At 40.8% G+C, this 17,373-nt stretch overlaps 1 protein-coding gene across 1 annotated transcript in view; it reads right to left on the bottom strand.

Annotated features, from left to right (window-relative positions):
* The window catches only part of lrp1ab (low density lipoprotein receptor-related protein 1Ab), an 89,439-nt gene that overhangs the window by 48,303 nt on the left and 23,763 nt on the right, over positions 1-17,373 (bottom strand). The window contains exons 3-6 of the mRNA XM_044352205.1: positions 12,747-12,884; positions 4,689-4,808; positions 4,294-4,422; positions 3,920-4,180 (exon numbers count right to left, since the gene is read on the bottom strand). Of these exons, the coding sequence (XP_044208140.1) occupies positions 3,920-4,180; positions 4,294-4,422; positions 4,689-4,808; positions 12,747-12,884 (648 nt within the window). The remainder of the gene's footprint in view (positions 1-3,919; positions 4,181-4,293; positions 4,423-4,688; positions 4,809-12,746; positions 12,885-17,373) is intronic.

Below are 17,373 nucleotides of genomic sequence, written 5' to 3' on the forward strand. Positions count from 1 at the left end.
GAAACGCTTGCTGGGAAACTGAATGAACTCCTCCCTTTCTCCTCATCTAACCACCCTGACCTTGCAACCCTTGTCACTTCCTGCCCTTAACACCTACCAGCTCACACTACTCTGAAGAAAAACTTTACAAACCGAGGGGGTCTTACTGGTAACAACAAACGCACTTTCCACCCAAGTAGCATAAGTTATCACATACAGGGCAACAGCCTATTTAGTCCTTCAAACTAGTCACACACTGGCGCCTAGATTCTAGAGGACCACTACAGAATTTGTACTTGAATGTGATTTCCTCTATTTACATGTCAGTACAAATATTCCTCTATTTACATGTTGGTGCAAAGGAGAAAAGACTCGTCATCATGCTGCTCCTATAATCCCCCCCTGTGCCGAGAAGATCCTATTAATCTGCGCAAAAACCTCTCTGACCTCTGAAGAGCACAGTTATGGAGTTCAGCGATTATGATTTTCCATAAGAACCTGACATATGACCTCTATTTAAAAGGCTATAATTCCTAACAGACATGCCACTGGCAAATCCCCCACTGCGGAAAGTGAGAAACATAGGTTACTGGTTGGATAGGAAAGCCTGACATGATTCTACCCATGACAAAGAAAAGAAAAAAAGAAAAAGAGAATAAGAGATATTGGACAAGGTCCTTTAGGTAGGATGGGATGTGCTCTTTGGATGTGGCTGAGAGAATATTGTAGGACATGGGAAGGCTTTGTTTTAACTAGAAGTATATTAACATCTAGTGAAAAAGAAGAATGCCATTCAGATTTTTACAAGACAAGATGTTTTAAATTATTCTCCCCCCTGAAACTATAACTTTACAATCAGAACTTGACACCTATTTACAAAGACTTTCTATGCACTGATATATTCTGAAAAAAAGATGCCTTAAGAACAAAGGATAGGAAGAGAGTGGTAGGAGGACTGAATGACGGACAGAGGGACAAAGGGTAATGTGCTGGTCCCTGCTGTGGAGTTCTGCTCAAAGGGTGGAGAGGATGGAATTGGGTAGAATCTGCTCCCCTTTTATCTTCCCAGTCCGGGAATCACACATGCAGCTAGAGCAGGCCACATCTGGAACCTTTGCCTACTTATCTGCCCTGCTCTCTAAAGCTCACAGAAGCTATAAATCACCTTGTTTGTGTGAACCCTGCTCCAAAGCCCCTGCCTCCACAGCTCCATCCATATCCGTCTAATGCATCACCAAGTCTGTCCACCATACCTTTAGGAGTGCACCTGAGCCCTTCTTGTTATAAAACGCTGAATAGAACTGACAAAGAGCTGATGTTGATGCCAATTATACTTCTTTTGAAAGTTTACTTTCAAGCAAAGAAAAGGCATATGGATTAATCTTAATGCTAAATGCTAAATTAATGCTAAATTCACACGGGTCAAACATTTTAAAGCAAAAGACAATGAGGGAAACAGTATATACACTGAGTGGCCTCTTGACTCAGCTGAGGTCCACAACAGGTCACAATTTAGGGAGGGTTTTTGCTGTCTTATTGCATCTGACAGCCCAGACTGATGTAACAAAGAAAAATGTGGAGTCATAGCCAAAGTGCAAAGAGAGCCTCTTGCTCATTTGCTCCCTGAGTGACTTAGGACAGCCAAAACCCACTAACAGACCTGAATGGACCCACATTGCCCAGGTTTCCCCACAGGGTTTTTTAGTGGAGGTACGCCAACATTTAGCTAACAAAAGGCTCTACATTTTGGGAGGTATATTTTTTTGCTTTTTTGACACGAGTTAGATGAGAAGATTAAAACCAGTAGAACCCTCATGTTTACATGCTAAATATGAAGCTACCACCAGCAGCTGGCTAACTTGGCTTAGCACAAAGACTGGAAATGGGAAATTGCTGTCAGTTTCCAAAGGTAATAAATCCACCTACCAACACCTCAAGTTTACTGATTAACATGTTATATCTCATTTTTTTTAATCCACACACACAAAAAGTGTAAAGATGACAAATGTGTCAGACTATTTCTTGGTACGGACCAGTTGCCAGGTAACCACCAGAGACTACTGGAAGTTACTGGTCCCGACCAAATGTACAGACATGAGAGTGCTATCAGTCTTCTCATCTTGGGAAAACCCTGACTGCACATTACAGCACAGAGGAAAATCAACTGATAATATGTCTCAGACATAGCTCACTGCAAAGTCATCTCCTAAATTTAATGGAAAGTCATCTAATTGTTTTTTCCAAACAGCACTTTCTGATATCGACATTATATTAGATAGAATCTAAATTCTGGTTTTACTGAAATAAGCTTATTGCAGCATCAAAGAGAGAAAAAGAGTAATAAAGATGATACATTTAGCAACTGCAACAGCTTAATGAAAATAATACAGCAACTAAATTTAGAAAGAGACTCTTATTTACAGGTTGAGTTAAGATGTACAAAGGTACGATGCAAGCTATTCAAATTCTATATACACAAATGGGACAGTACACAGAAATAAGCCAAAAAATCTTAAATCTCAATTCATAAAAGGTAATGTGTCACTAAGTACTGGGTGCATGAGTCAAAGGTATTTAAGTCGCTGTCTGTGTGTGTGTGTGTGTCTGAGCCTCAGCTAAGAGTGTGTTTAAGTGACCTGACTGGACAGGACCTGAGACTGCTGGAGGAATGTAGGGGCTGTTCAGGCTGACATAACCCAACGGAGGAATGTAAATACCATCTGCATGACCACTCGCATACAGACACACACACACCTCCAGGGTACAGCAAATCACTACCTTCCCTCTTTCCCTCTTATTTTATTATTCCCGTGTCCCTTTTGCTTCTATCTTTCTCTCAGAGTCCCTCTCACTTCCACCCCTTGCCCCTATGTATCAGACCACTTAACGGAGTGGTGAATCAAAAAGCCACAGCAGCGAGCCAACAACAACGAGGGCAAGGTGGGATATGGGCCACTCATGAGAGTGCAGTGAATCAACTGTAAAAAACGCATTTTAGGACGCCAGGGTTCACTGAGTCTCCAAACCTCGCCTCTGCCGCTGCTGTCAGCAGTGACAGCAGTTACACAAGCTTCATTTGAAGTGGATATGAGCCAAGGCAACTCTAATCATGTCACAGGTTTCGTGTCCCACATTTCAGGGTCTACACACCCAGCTTCTCCACTTGTTTTCTTCACGTCTGCTGTTCTATGCCTAGGGCTCATTCTCAAGGGAACGCTTCCCATGCGCACACACGCACGCACAAACCCACACCCTTGCTTTCATGTTTTGTCTACATTTCTGCCCCCATTCTTAGAGAGTAACGGCTCTGTCAGCCAGGCAAATAAAAACAAACCCTGTCAGGCTCATAATCAGAAATAATTCATGTTAGCATTATATGAGTAAGTCTCTCAAAGGGAAGTGTCCACATGCTGTGTATGTTAGTCTGTGTGTGTGTCTGGATGTTACCCAATAGATGAGAGTCTGTGAGTTAAGACAAAGCCTATGGCTAGGAGGACATTCCCTCTACAGGCTAGACATTTCACTTGTCATTGTTTATCAGTTGTAGTCTGTACTGTGTCCTCCTACGCACACCCAAACATACGCTATCTTCTCCAAGACCATCCAGAACATTCTGTATTTGGGAGGATTTGTGAAGGCAGACAGGACTTTTATGGGAAAACCTAATGCCAAATGTCATCATATCAAAAATCAATGACAGGAGGTGGGATACAACTGATTACACTGAAATGCATAAAACAAGAGCAGTAGAATTCATTATTCATTATTCACTTCCGAGCTTCTGAATAGTCATATACATAAAGTACATAAATCAAGCTACAAAGTAGGTTACTAAAGCAGAAAATAATGTGAATACTACTTATAGAAACAAAAAGCTGATTAATTTCTGTTACAGTTAGAAGTGATTTCTCTCATTTTTGTCAATTAAACTATTACTCACGGTGCAGGGTGATGGAGATGTTGATGGTGCGGATGTTAGTGACAGTCTTGAGGTCAGGGATACTGGCACACTTCAGCTGTGTGGCTGCAGGGGTGTCACCAACATCTATCCAGCAGACGGTCTCCTCAGCATAGATGAAGTCCATAGCCATAGTCTGCTTGGTGGCAATGGAGGGCAGCCGGGACGTGGAGCCACCCAGAGAGGTGCAGCGGATGTCATGGAGGTTAGCGATCAGCAGCATAGGCAGACGATCCACGGGCTCTGGGGATGGAGATCAGGTAGGCACAGCGGAGGGAAGGGGAAAAAGAGGACAACATGAGGGAGAGAGGACATAAAAGGGTCTTCTGTTGCCCTGTTTGTGTGTGTATTCTCACCATTTTTGGCTTTGCAGGAGCGGTTGTCTGGCTGCAGCAGGTAGCCCTCCACACAGCTGCAGGTGTAGGAGCCCTCAGTGTTTGTGCATGTCTGACTGCAGGTGCCATAAACATTGCACTCATTGAAATCTACCAGGAGAAGAACACAACAGTGCATTAACAGACACAGTCAGTGATGAAATATGTTTAGGTTGCACAGTATCATTGCACATCTTGATGCATTAGTATACTTCACAAAATTTCTTCTACCTCGAGGCAAGTGGTTTAATTAACAAAGATTTCTAATCTTCTCTCCATGCTGCCTCATGCAAATTCTAGTCAGCAAGCAGTAATCAGATGATAGTTTAGTTTTACTTTGGCGAGGTTAGAATAAATGTGCCAAATCACCCACTCACCTTTACATGCCTTTCCATCTGCGGCGACCTCATAGCCGTTGCTACAGTAGCACTTAGGCCCATCATGAGTCACAGCACAGTGAAAGTGGCACCCATGAGAGACACAGGCTGGTGCTTGCTCTGAAACAGAGAGAAAAATAGAGATACAGAGAACATTAAACATTGTGGAGGTTAACATGTACTTCAGAGGCCTCGATTTTGAGGGCTGACTATCCTGGATAACAATGGAGGCTAAATGAAGCCTGTTTAAAGGCCCCATGAAATGAAAAATACATGTTCCCTGTTTTAATCCCACGTCCCTGTGTTAATTGTTCATTTATATCTTGATATATGCTAAATATATGTCAAAAAATCTGTATCAGAGTATTTTTACATCAAAATCCCTGTCTTTTCTCTTCCTGTAAAACGTTTCAATGGTAAAAACGGTTTCAAATGTTAGATGACTCATCCTGCACTCAGGGGCATTTACAAAAGTTCATGCAATCAAATGTGACTTTGGGTGAGTAGCCAACCACACTGGTCATATAAAACCACACTTGTTTGACTGTTTGTGGGTTGTAGTAGCTAACAGAGCAATATGGAGAGAGATAGGAAGAGTGTGTGTTTGGATACCAGTGGGCAAAAACTTTGTTTTCATTTCCAAAATAATGTGGTTAAGGTCTTATTCATTCATCTCTCCCTTGTCCTCCTCCTGATCTAACAACAGGTGAGGGAGGTGTGTGTGGAGTCAACAATCCTCTGTAGCTCCATATCACGCTAAACTCTAAGCCACTTTTTAGTGGTCCAATCAAATGTGAATGATTTGATTTAAATCCCTTTTGTACCTGTACACCACTCAAATATTCCACTTCACAGGGAAATGTGTCCTAGTACAGAAGCTAAAGGCACTCTCACTTCTGTTTCATGGGGCCTTAAAGTAATTGTTTCTCTGATCAGGTTTGTGTGCAGATCAGCTTTCTAATCTTTATAATCACAATGCAATTTTAACAGAGCCTGTCTGTCATATCCTATCACATGTCCACTAGGAGATTAGGATTGTGGTTGTATGTGCATTAGGGTTAGGTTTAGGGGTAAATCTCCAGGAAATTAATCTAAGTCTATGTATTGTCCCCAAAAGTGACCTAGGACAACGTGTGTGTGTGTGTGTGTGTGTGTGTGTGTGTGTGTGTGTGTGTGTGTGTGTGTGTGTGTGTGTGTGTGTGTGTGTGTGAGTGAGAGAGTGGGGGGTGGCACACGTGCATGCATGTGTATTCATCTGAGCACGTGACAGACGAGGTGATTTGAATGCGCACACGTTAGAGGCCCCCCTTCTTTCCCGCCCCCAGAGGGAACTCAAGGACACATCCTTTTGGCAGGAAATGAAAGGGGCATCCACATATCCCCTCATCATGTTCTCTGTAGGATGTGCGTGTGCATGCAAATGTGTGTCCAGGTTAGGAGATGAATAGGATAGGATGTCTGTTGTGAATGGAAGTGATGATGTCAGTTTCTCACACCTGATTTTGCAACACAAACAATATTGCAGACAGCTCTAATGAGCTTTAAACCTCAAATATCGAGGCTTAAATATTTCTCTACTTAGGTCATGTGTGCATCCACTAAGAACAGGCCTGCGACCCACTCTGGGTGGGTCCTGCCCCAGAGTTCAATAAACCAGTATATGAAACCACAAAGATCAACTTGTGGAGGAAATTGTTTGAGGGCAGTGGGACAGATATTATCTTGATCATGATGAGCACTCTTTTATTGAACAGTATTCTCTTTGTCTCTTAACATCTCTGTCACTATGGCACACACACAAGTGCAACTTCCTTTCTCCATTTCTGCACGTTTTTATCTCTGAATTAAGATTCGTGCTGACGTGAAATATAACATGTCTGTATTCTCATGCTTAAGTCCTCCAGTGCATTAACCCCTGGCTCCAGGACAGTGCCCATAGCCTTCCCATATAATCATTTACTAAGTGTAAACACCCACAAAACTGTAAATAAGTAAACAGAAAAAAAGACGCTTCCACTAGCACAATGAAATTTACCTCAGCGTCCAACAAAAAGCAGTGAATGGCTATAGACAGAGAGCACATACAGTAGCTAGTGATCGTATGGCTATGAAGAGCAGAGATTGCACCAGTGAAGGGTCCTCGTTATACAAAGCCTGTGGCACTCTGGGTCACAATGGTCCTTTTGTTGTGGCCCCACTGAAAGGAAGAGTCCCCCAGCAAACACTGTGGTCCATATCGAATCCATTCACCGAGCCTCACACTGTGAGAGACCACAGGCAACTAGAGTGCTGAAATAACCTGAAACTGCACCTCCGTCCAGGGTCATTTTGTACCTGAGTGTGTAGCAATGGGTGGTGATGTGGAAAAAATGAATATTACCACAGCATTATATCAATATCAACATGCGAGGTACATGAAAAGTATTTAAAATCACATTGTAAAAAAGTTGAACTCATGTTCATCCATTTTTAAATAAATTTTACAAGAAATACTTAAATTTTTACAAATAATCAATGCTGTCAAATTTAAGATTTTGTTTAAATGTATTATAATTTCTTTACACATTAAACTTTTGATAGAATTATTATTATTAATTATGATGTGAAAATAAATTATAATATTGATAATATTTATTGCCTTGCCCGACTTCTACTACAGGCTTAAATGCATTGCAAAGGTAAAAGAAGGAAAATATTGCTTAAGAGCTACTTGGAAGTATTTTTTATTTGAGTGTCAAAAGTTTGAGTCTTTTTGCTTGTTTTAGCCTCAGACAACATTTGTAGTTATACAATGGCAGAGAGAAGAGAGGAAGGGAGAGAAATGGAGACAGAGAATTCAAGAAGAAAAACAGAAAACAACTGGAGAACAGAGGAACGGAGAGGAAAAGAAAAGAGGATGAAGAGTCAGAAGAGGAAGGCAGTGCAAACAGGTGGAGACGGATGCATATATGGCTTCAGGATATGGAGCGGGTAAAAAAAGTTCCAGTTCCAAGCAAACAGCAACAGCAGCGTGTCAGACGTTTGACCAGGGGTTAATGAACGAAGCAAACAAATCACACAGAGACACAGTGGAGGCCTTCAGTCTTAAACAAGCATGCCAAAGCCACTGATCCTGTTACTGCATGGATGGCAACCCTCAATTTCACTAAGCTATAGCTCTGTAAGGGGAAGCATGAAGTGAGAGTATGAAGCAGTTTACTAAAAGGCCCACTAGACTGATTTTCATCAGAAAAAAACTTGCATTTCTAAATCATAAATACTGTTGTGATTAAACATATCAGACATGTACGATAACAACAGGATGAGTTCCAGATGCATCCCACTGAAGTTGCGACCTCCTCAGTGCAGGGTTGCAACAAGACTTTGCTGACGTGTGTATTCTGAACAATTGTTTGGAACTGGTCCTGTTCTTATGCGACGGGATCTTCAGCTTAAAAGGCTCCTATTGGTGGAAACATTGTCACTAGAGAGGCAGCATTGCTAAGATACGCACAAAAAGAAATGGCAAAGGGATAATTAGTGTGAACAGGAGAAACAATGAGGTACAGTGAAAAAATGAACATAAAGAGAGGTGACAGGGACACAAAGAAAGAGGGACAAGAACTACTCTTGGACTCCGTCCACAGCCGGCCCATGAGGAAATGTATGAAAGTTGACATTTTCCTCTAAAATCCAATCCTGAGGTTGACAGCCCAGGTTCAACAGGGTGACACAGGTTGAGTGAGACAGACACCGGGTGGGTTGGTGTTGGGGTCACGACTGTAGTTACACAACAGAACTGTCACGACTGAATGGTTTCATAAATGTCACTCCTTAAAAAAATCAGCTCATCTATCCATCAAAAAATAATAATAATAAAGCCTCTCTCCATGTCGATATCCTGTGGGCTTGGCCTGTAATTGAAAGCCAAAATTCAACCAAACACTCACTGTATAAAACAGGCTATTCCAGTGTATGACATGTTAAAGACAGGTGAATCCCAGGACATTCCTACCTTTGTGTCTTCACTGTCTGGAAACAGGTCTATACATGCCCCTGTCCTTTACATACGGCTGACAGGAGCCTACTGTTTCACCGTTCCATCATTTTACATGATTTCTACTTCTTAGACTGAATTATTAGCAGTAGGGCTGCAACTGATGATTATTTTAATTATCAATTAATCTGCCAATTTTCAATCAATTGTTTAGTCTATAAAATGTTAGAAAATAATGAAAAATCCAGAAAACTCAAAACCCAAAGATATTCAATTTACAAGGATATAAAACAGAGAAAGACTTAGTGCAAATCTTCACACTGGATAAGCTGGAACCAGAAAATGTTTGATGTTTTTGTTTCAAAAAGGATTTAAATGATTGACGGTTATCAAAATAGTTGCAGATTAACTTTCTGTTGAGCGACTAATCATTAGAGTTCTAGTTAGTACTCTGCATACATTAAGTATATGTATTCCCAACATGCTCTATGTATTTATATTTGCCGGTGTGAGCTGCCACACATCCCACTTTTGGTTCCTCATTTTGTCCATAAAATGTCCCCATATCAGGTTGTCTCTATGACAACAACAAGTCTCGAAAACTTTTTATTGTGTAGGGTCCATCTGGGTCTACTGTACATCTCCATATTTCTCTTCATGTTGTATTGATACACATAATTAATTTGCATTCTAGCATTGTACATAATAAAGTATGTAAAATATGGACAAAGCTAGTCAACCAACACTTAGGGAAGTATGGCATTTCATAGTCATCATTTTAACACAAATATTTAGCACTATTCAAAGCAATTCAGCTGCTCCATCCAGTTAATCGGACTTAAGGGAGATGACAATATGATATATGCAGGTATGTGTGTGTGCATGGGAGAGGGGTAGGCATGAAGGCTCAGCAACTGAGAACATTAAAGTATATTTATCGCCAGTAGTTTGCAGCTGCATAGTCAAAGAGGGCAAAGTAACCATATGCAAACACTGGCAGGGCAGCAATTTGAGTAATGAGCAAACAGTAGCTATTGTGATCCCAAACAGTGGCAGCACGCTGCCCCAGACGTCTAAATCGAAACTTACACTTCAAACAGAAATGAACAAATACACACACGAAGAACATACACTGTGACACAAAACATTCCCAAACACACGCTGGAACTCCCCTAAGAAAGTAAACACTCAGATTTTCTCCAATCTCCAGCCCATTATGACTCAAGAAATACAGCACTGTATTGTCTCTACATATAGCGATGGCCAAAGACTGTCAAAAGACTGGCAGTAAAACAGGTCTTGTCATGCACGACAACCCTAACTGCAGCCAATAAACTCATTAAGGTCAAGACCCACTCATGAATAAAGATGAAAACGTGGCCTTTCCACAGGCAGCCTCAAGTAGCCTATGACCGATTCTCATTCCACAGTTAGTTGGACATGAAGGACAATGAATGCATAAACAATCGCATCAGGCCACTACAATAATCAGGGTTCCCTTTGAGACAGCGAGGAAAAGGCAAAAGCTCTCAAGAGTACTGCCATGACCCCATTTTCTCTTCCCTATCAATCAGTCACTTCTGAGGAAAGCAGGTTTAAGGCCTTGGCCCCCCCCTTGAGAGGCCCCATCACCCACAAAATGACAGACAAAGCACAAATGCAGGCCTGCAGATCAATGAATAGACTCAACTTTCACCCATATGACAGAAAAACAACATAACTGCCAATTGTCTATAAGGGCTTCATTTAGTTAAAAAGGCCTTTTAACTACAGGCCTAGAACTAAATTTCACGTTTTGACCAAAGATATGAAGTTAGACAAACAAGCTTGAGACTAGTACATCACTGGTTTGGGTCACTAAACCACATTTGAAAACATTCTAAATATATGCCTTTGATGTGCTCTTGAGCAGGGCACCAAGGTCCAGTTCCTCCGATACATACGAGACAGTGAATGTTCTTCTGAAATGGCGTTCTTAAGCAACTGAAATATGTAATAATTATGACTAAATAATATTTAGTTATATAATAATATTCTGATTTTTGCACAGAAATGGCAAACATCACATTTTCCAACACTTCAATCACCCACTTTCAATCCACCGAGGAGAGCACACACGAAACACAAATCTCTCATGTGAAATACTTGAAATAGTTTTAATCTTGGGCAAAAACAGTGTAAAGATGTAGGACCCCATCCATGACAGGGAGATTTTTCAGGGCCTTTTGCCACAACATTTTCATTCCCATTGGCAGCGTAACAATTTCTACATGTTCTGATTTATTTTACTGCGGTTTGGCTTTTGCAAAGTGTAAAACCACAAATCATGAGTCAGATTAAATGTTCTATCTGACTCTTCCAGTATCAACCTCACCACCCATCTCTGCAGCGCTGAGTCCACCTGGTTACTCCCTGCTTTCATTCCTACACACAAACCACGCCAAAACTAATCTCAAACCTTGTTGCCACACACTATGAAAATGTGGACAAAATTTATTTTAGTGAGATAAAATTCCTGCCTGACCTACCTTGCTACACTCCCCTTTCTAACAACTCTTGTCAACAACTTTGGCTACAACTTGGACACGCTGACTGACAAAGTGTGCTTTCAGACATCAGTGCTCAGCCTTGCACAACCCGGCAGTTTGTACAAGCAAACACTAGGATGGTTGTGAAAGGCCAGGCGTTTCCCTGAAAAGAAGGGGGTGGGGGGGGCTCACAAACAGCATTGCCAGGTTCTGGAGACACTGCTGGGGTGTGTGTGTGTGTGTGGGGGGGGAGGTTAATGGTTGTGTTTGGGTGTGTATTTACAGGAATGTGACTGTGTGACTGTATGTTTGGGTTCACATGTGAGTGCATACATGCATTACAAGAACATGAACACATACAGTAGGTGTGTGTTGACCACTGCCTTACTGAGGACAGCTGAACTTGTGTGCTCAACAGACAGTGCATGTTGTGACTAGATGACATCATCGCTGCGTTGTGTAAAGGCTTTTCTGGCAGTGATGACTAGTGTGTGGGATACTATCACTCACACCCACTTGCACACTGACTCTGTACAACTGTCCTCTCTGTGCCGCACAACAGAGCTCCTGCCCTTCTGGACAAACCTGATTATTTTTTAAATGCTCTGACTAATTCATCAAGCTTTTTTGCAATGATTAGTAACTGACAACAAATTAAATAAATTAAGAGACCAATTAACCTGCAATTACTCCGTTTTACCATTGCAGGTGCTAGCAGAGACAACAGAAGCTTTGATTAATACTTGAAAATGAACAGAAGAGATCAGGTGATCCAAGATTACGGACATTGTTTGAGAACTTGGCAGACCAACTGTTGTACCAGGACTTTCGTCCACTGAGAATTTGGTGTTGATTGTAAATGTTTGATCAAGTGATATCACATTCCAGGAAAGGGATATTGACGTTGAATAACAGTGCATGACGAGTACAGCACAGCAGAAATTAAAACCACACATGTAACAAAACGTGAGTTATTGCAGCTACAAACAGGCAGAGCTTCAGACAGCTATATCTGAGGACTGCCTCGCTGAATAAAGAGGCAATCCTCTGTAGGCAGCCACTGTGTTTGCTCCTTTGTCTGCTGCAACAAAGACAGACACTATGGACCCAATATGTTCCATCTCTCATTCTTCTATCGTCTCTAATTAATAGTAGCGGATTTGATGGGATTCTTCTTCAGCTGCATACATGCTGAAAGCTCATCTTTCCCGCAGGGATTGAGGAAACAGCCTCATAGTTGAGCTGATTGATAAATTAATGACTTTTTTCCCCAGAAAGAGGAATTCCATTGTAATCGCACAAGCCAAAGCAGGCCAGCTCATTAAAGGGCTTAATAGAGGAGATTACTGGATAGAGATTATAGTTTTGGATAGGAAGACAAGGAGATGGCAGTTTTCTGTAGAACAGAATCTGGCTGGTCATTTATGACCCACAAGAAAGGGCAACACTCTTGTCTCTGTGCGACAGAGGAGATAGAGAAAATGATGATGTTATCTGTTCCGGGTGTCTTTTGCAGAAAATGGAAGTGTGTGCATGCTTATGTGTGTTTATTACCTCTGCAGTGAGGCCCCTCATCCCAGCCATCAGAGCAGTCAGGGACTCCGTCACACAGTTTGCTCATATGGATACACATGTCCAGGTCCAGGCACCCATGTTCATTGACAGGACACTGGTTCACCCTGTTGTGTGAACCTGGAAAACAAGCAAAACACATCTAAGGAAACAGCAGGACAAAGCAACATATTTATGGAGTCAACCTCCAACAAATAACTTTTATACAGTGCTAAAATGAACCGATTTAAATGCAACATTAGCTTGATGCTTGTTAAAATTGTTTCAAATTTGGTGCATCTCATTTAATGAGGCTTGATAAAACTATTCAATATATTATATTATATTATATTATATTATATTATATTATATTATATTATATTATATTATATTATATCAATATATTATACATAAGTGTTGTCATTCTTATCTTCTCGCTTTTCATTTGTCTCACACAGCTGTGGGCAGTTGCAGTCTTGGTGTTTTCTAGCCTTCTTTTGACTCCACATTCTTAGTTCATTGTATTACCTGAATGATAATAGGTGAAACCTTGTAAAAGTAATTCTCAAATGGTCCTCGATGTAAGTTCTATCATTAGTATACAGTGGGTGGACAGATAATTCAGGGATTAGTTCCAAACATGTCTTAAACTTGCTTCCTTTCTTTATTTGTACTCTTCTCCTCCATCACTTGAACCAGTTGTTAGTTTATGATGTGACCCTTACGTTTAGTCAAGCTAAGTGAATAAACAACTGGATCATAATGTGCATAATTAAAGCATATAGTGATGGGAGCTCTGTATTGGGTGTGGCGGCCCTCACACCAAGCAAAGCTTTGACCAAGTTGAGCATACATACTCAATAGGCGGACAAAAAAACAGTGCATTCAAGGATGAATGGACTGTGAAGTATGTGTTGCTTGATTTGCAATGACAGTGGCCATAATGAAGAGTGGTAAGGTAAAACACCCCTGCAGGTAATAGCAACAACCAGGGAATGAAGGTGGAAATGAGCTAGTAGCTAAATCTGGTACAATACGTCTCTTCTCCTAGTATGAGATGAATGTTTTTTTGGTCCCTGACAAATAAATGAAGGTTTCACTTGTCCCACTAATACAGAAATGCTGATCATGGCCATAGTTCTGGAGCTTTATACTGAAATATCATCATAAGGCACCCTTACTAGACCTTTGATGTGGTGGAAATTTAGTAAGTGGACCTCCAAGACTTGTATTTGAGTAACTGAGCAAAGGCTCAACTCTATACAAACAAGAGGGCAGCTTCAAAAACTTAATTTCTCTCCCTGAATGAGGTCGCAAATGGTTAGTCTATTTGAGTGTTTCACTTCCCAGGAAACAGATAACATCAAATGAGTTTACCTATTACAGTGCCTATCTACCAGGGACCCAAAGTCAATTTACTGCTGATCTTCATCAGAGCCCATATTTACTGTAAACTTTCTCTGCGGTAGGTTTCAGGTTTTTCAATTAATTTCTCTCTTGTTGTGGGGATGGTAGTATCATCAGTCAGCATTAAAACGCAAAGCCATTTTAGATAACAATCTTCACTACATCCTTGTGTAATCATCATCATCATCATTCTCAGCACATGAGAAAGTAAATCCTGTTCCAGACAGAGAGTCAAATATTATGCACATGCTGCATATGTGCACACACAGAGTTTCTGTGTATGCCTTCAATATGAACAGTATGGCAAAGTAACATTATGAAATGTGGTATGCAAATCATTTACTGAAGGGAAAACATGAGAAAATTACAAAAGTAAAAAGTGATGAAGATATATTAAATCTGAGGGGGTGTGGAGGGCAGAACGTGATCTTCTCGGGTACATAAAAAGCAGAGTTGTTTTTTTTTAACCAGCGTTAGACCAGAACATACAGTAGATGCAGTCTGTTGGCTTCACTGTCTCCCACTCTTCTCTCTATCTCTCCTCCCAGCCCACACTGCAGAGCAAACAGTTTGCTTTGGCTGTTTTTCTTCTTCTTCTCCTTCGTCTTCTTCCTCCTCCTCCTCCACCTCTCCCTCTCTCTTTCTGTCTCTCTAACATCTGCTGACCCATTTTAGAAAAACACTAGAGCAGAGAAAATAAAGTTCACCTCCTTCACAGGAAACGATCTGTGGTGTTCTGCGGGTTATGTATGCTGCTGGGAGAGGCTTTGAGAGGATTGTATCTGAATATGTGTAGCCTTAGCAGCGAACCTGCTTCAAATGCCATCTTCAGAATCTCACATACACAAAGTTTTTGGTGTATGAATATTAAGCAGCTTCTGCAGCCAAAATGCAGTTTATTTGACCCGTTTTTCCGATTTTATCCATATGGAGCTTTAACTGAACTGAGAGTCTGAGGATGGAAGATGTTGTACTTTACAGATGTACAGATGTAAAACCCTTTGAGACGAATGTGTTATACAAATATAATTGACTTGATTTGACCTGACATACAATATGTTACGTCTTTGTGTCATGTGCATCCAGTTAAAATGTGGGAACTTGTCAGGTCTTAGAGGATAGTAAAAAGACATCTCTCTTAATAGCTTGGATAAAATATGTATTCTTACAAGACACACGATTGAATGAATCAAAGTGTGGATATGCATACAGAATTATATGAGATTACATTTGCCAGCATGTCGGCATTCCCTGAAGAAAACCAGCATTCCCTCTGAGTCTCCTCTAACCATCCAAGAGATTACTAACCACACATACAACAAAAAAAATGTAACACAGTTAGAACAAGTGCCTTAAAGTGCACAGAGCTTCCATAATGATCCCACCACAGCAGCCTGTGTGGAAAATGTGCCACATTCGAACAGAGAATTAGCTTCTAATACATCTGGATTAGAGAGAGTGAGAGCAGTTCTCCCATCTGGGAGATGCTAGCATATTAGCAGCCCTCCTACGGCCTCGGCCTCTAAGCTAGCCTGATTTACATTCAATAAACTGCCAACCTGGGGATTTCTACATAAACTGCAGTAGCAGGAATAAACTGCCATGCAGACTGGAAATGAACCCCCCGCCAAGGAGATGTCATCAGTTTTCACTGAGTCATAGAGAAAGTCAACTCACTGATACGGACTGCAGAAATCTGTGTGACCATGCATGCCTGAGTGATATTTAACAAAGACTGATGTGTTATGGATTGATTGGAAACAAGTACCAGTGCATTGCAGCCACCAAGACACTGAAGACACAACTACCTCAAATCTACTTTTCATCACACACACACACAAACACACATAAACCCCTACTGTACCTTTCCACTGACCACAGCAAGAGAATACGTTTCTGGAGACACACACGAACATCTGCCAGCAATATACAACAACCGGAAAGGACTGTTTGAGTTCCACAACACAGTAATACCTTGGCAGGAGCTGAATAGGGAACAGCAGAAGAAAACTAAATAAAAAAAGGACAATATGGAGGATTAAATAACTTTGCAGGAGGGACAATGGAGATGAACCCTGTACTCCCTGTTCCACTTTGGGAAGTTGTTGGCAGTGTATTACAATAAGCTCCCCTCACACTGGCAGTAGCCATTTCCTGCATCATCTGTCAGTGGAACCACTGACAAAACTGTGCACTGCTGGGGGGAAAGAATACAGCAGGACATCCTCCATGTTTTCACATGTACATATACACAGACTGCACACGTTCAATTCTACATAATATTTTTATTTATTTTTTTTTTTGGCGATTTTGCTCCAAGATGATTCCAGGATTCTGTTCAGTAGATGTTGTAGTTTAAACATGGCTCTTGCTTGGATTTGTTTTAACATATTCTGTAGACAATTCTGCTGTACTTGCAATATTTTGGAGTAAATAAGGTGGTGTCTTGGACCAAATCTGTAGTCTGTCCCTTGTTACTAGATTGCAGTGGTTCAACCTTTGCTTAAGAAACCTAGCCTTGATCAATTCCACCATATAAAAACCACAATACAAATAATTGATTTTGAGCCAAAAAAAAAATCCATTGTGCTTTAGAGTACTTCATAGTATCAACTCCTCCGATGACAGTGACAACCTCCTTTTAATTACCAATTCCATGTGCTGTTCCTTTTGAAATGTTCACACATGCTCAGTTTGAACTATCTCAGAATTAGCATAGTCTTCAATGAATTGAAACAATTTCTTCAAGATTATAGTTACCCATTACAACTAAATGAAGTTTTTAAGTGTACCTCCAAGGAGGGAGGTTTAATTAATAATTTCACTGCTGGAACTGCATTGTTGACACAGACAGGATGACCTACACCCCTTCTTTCCATGTGTTGATCTATTTAAGGTTTTTGGCATTTAGCATTTGGCACCTTTCAGTGAAACTGGAGATTTATGTGAAGCAACAGAATGTAAATTAGTTCATCAAGTCTGCAGTGCCTTTTGAACCTTGAACTGAAAGACTGCATCAAGATCCCTGATACTGCAGTCAATAAACAAATACATGTTACAGTTCCATGAATACGGAAACTCCCAAATAGCTGAATAGATTTTTATAGTTTCTATTAATGTTTAGGGAATATGAAGTTGAAATTTACTGGCCTCAAAGGTAAATATAACACTTAAATAGAAGCCACTCAAAATTTGAAAGAATTAAAGCTTCATGTTGCAAATC

Source organism: Thunnus albacares, chromosome 5 (assembly GCF_914725855.1).
Source record: "Thunnus albacares chromosome 5, fThuAlb1.1, whole genome shotgun sequence".
Classification (NCBI taxonomy): Eukaryota; Metazoa; Chordata; class Actinopteri; order Scombriformes; family Scombridae; genus Thunnus; species Thunnus albacares.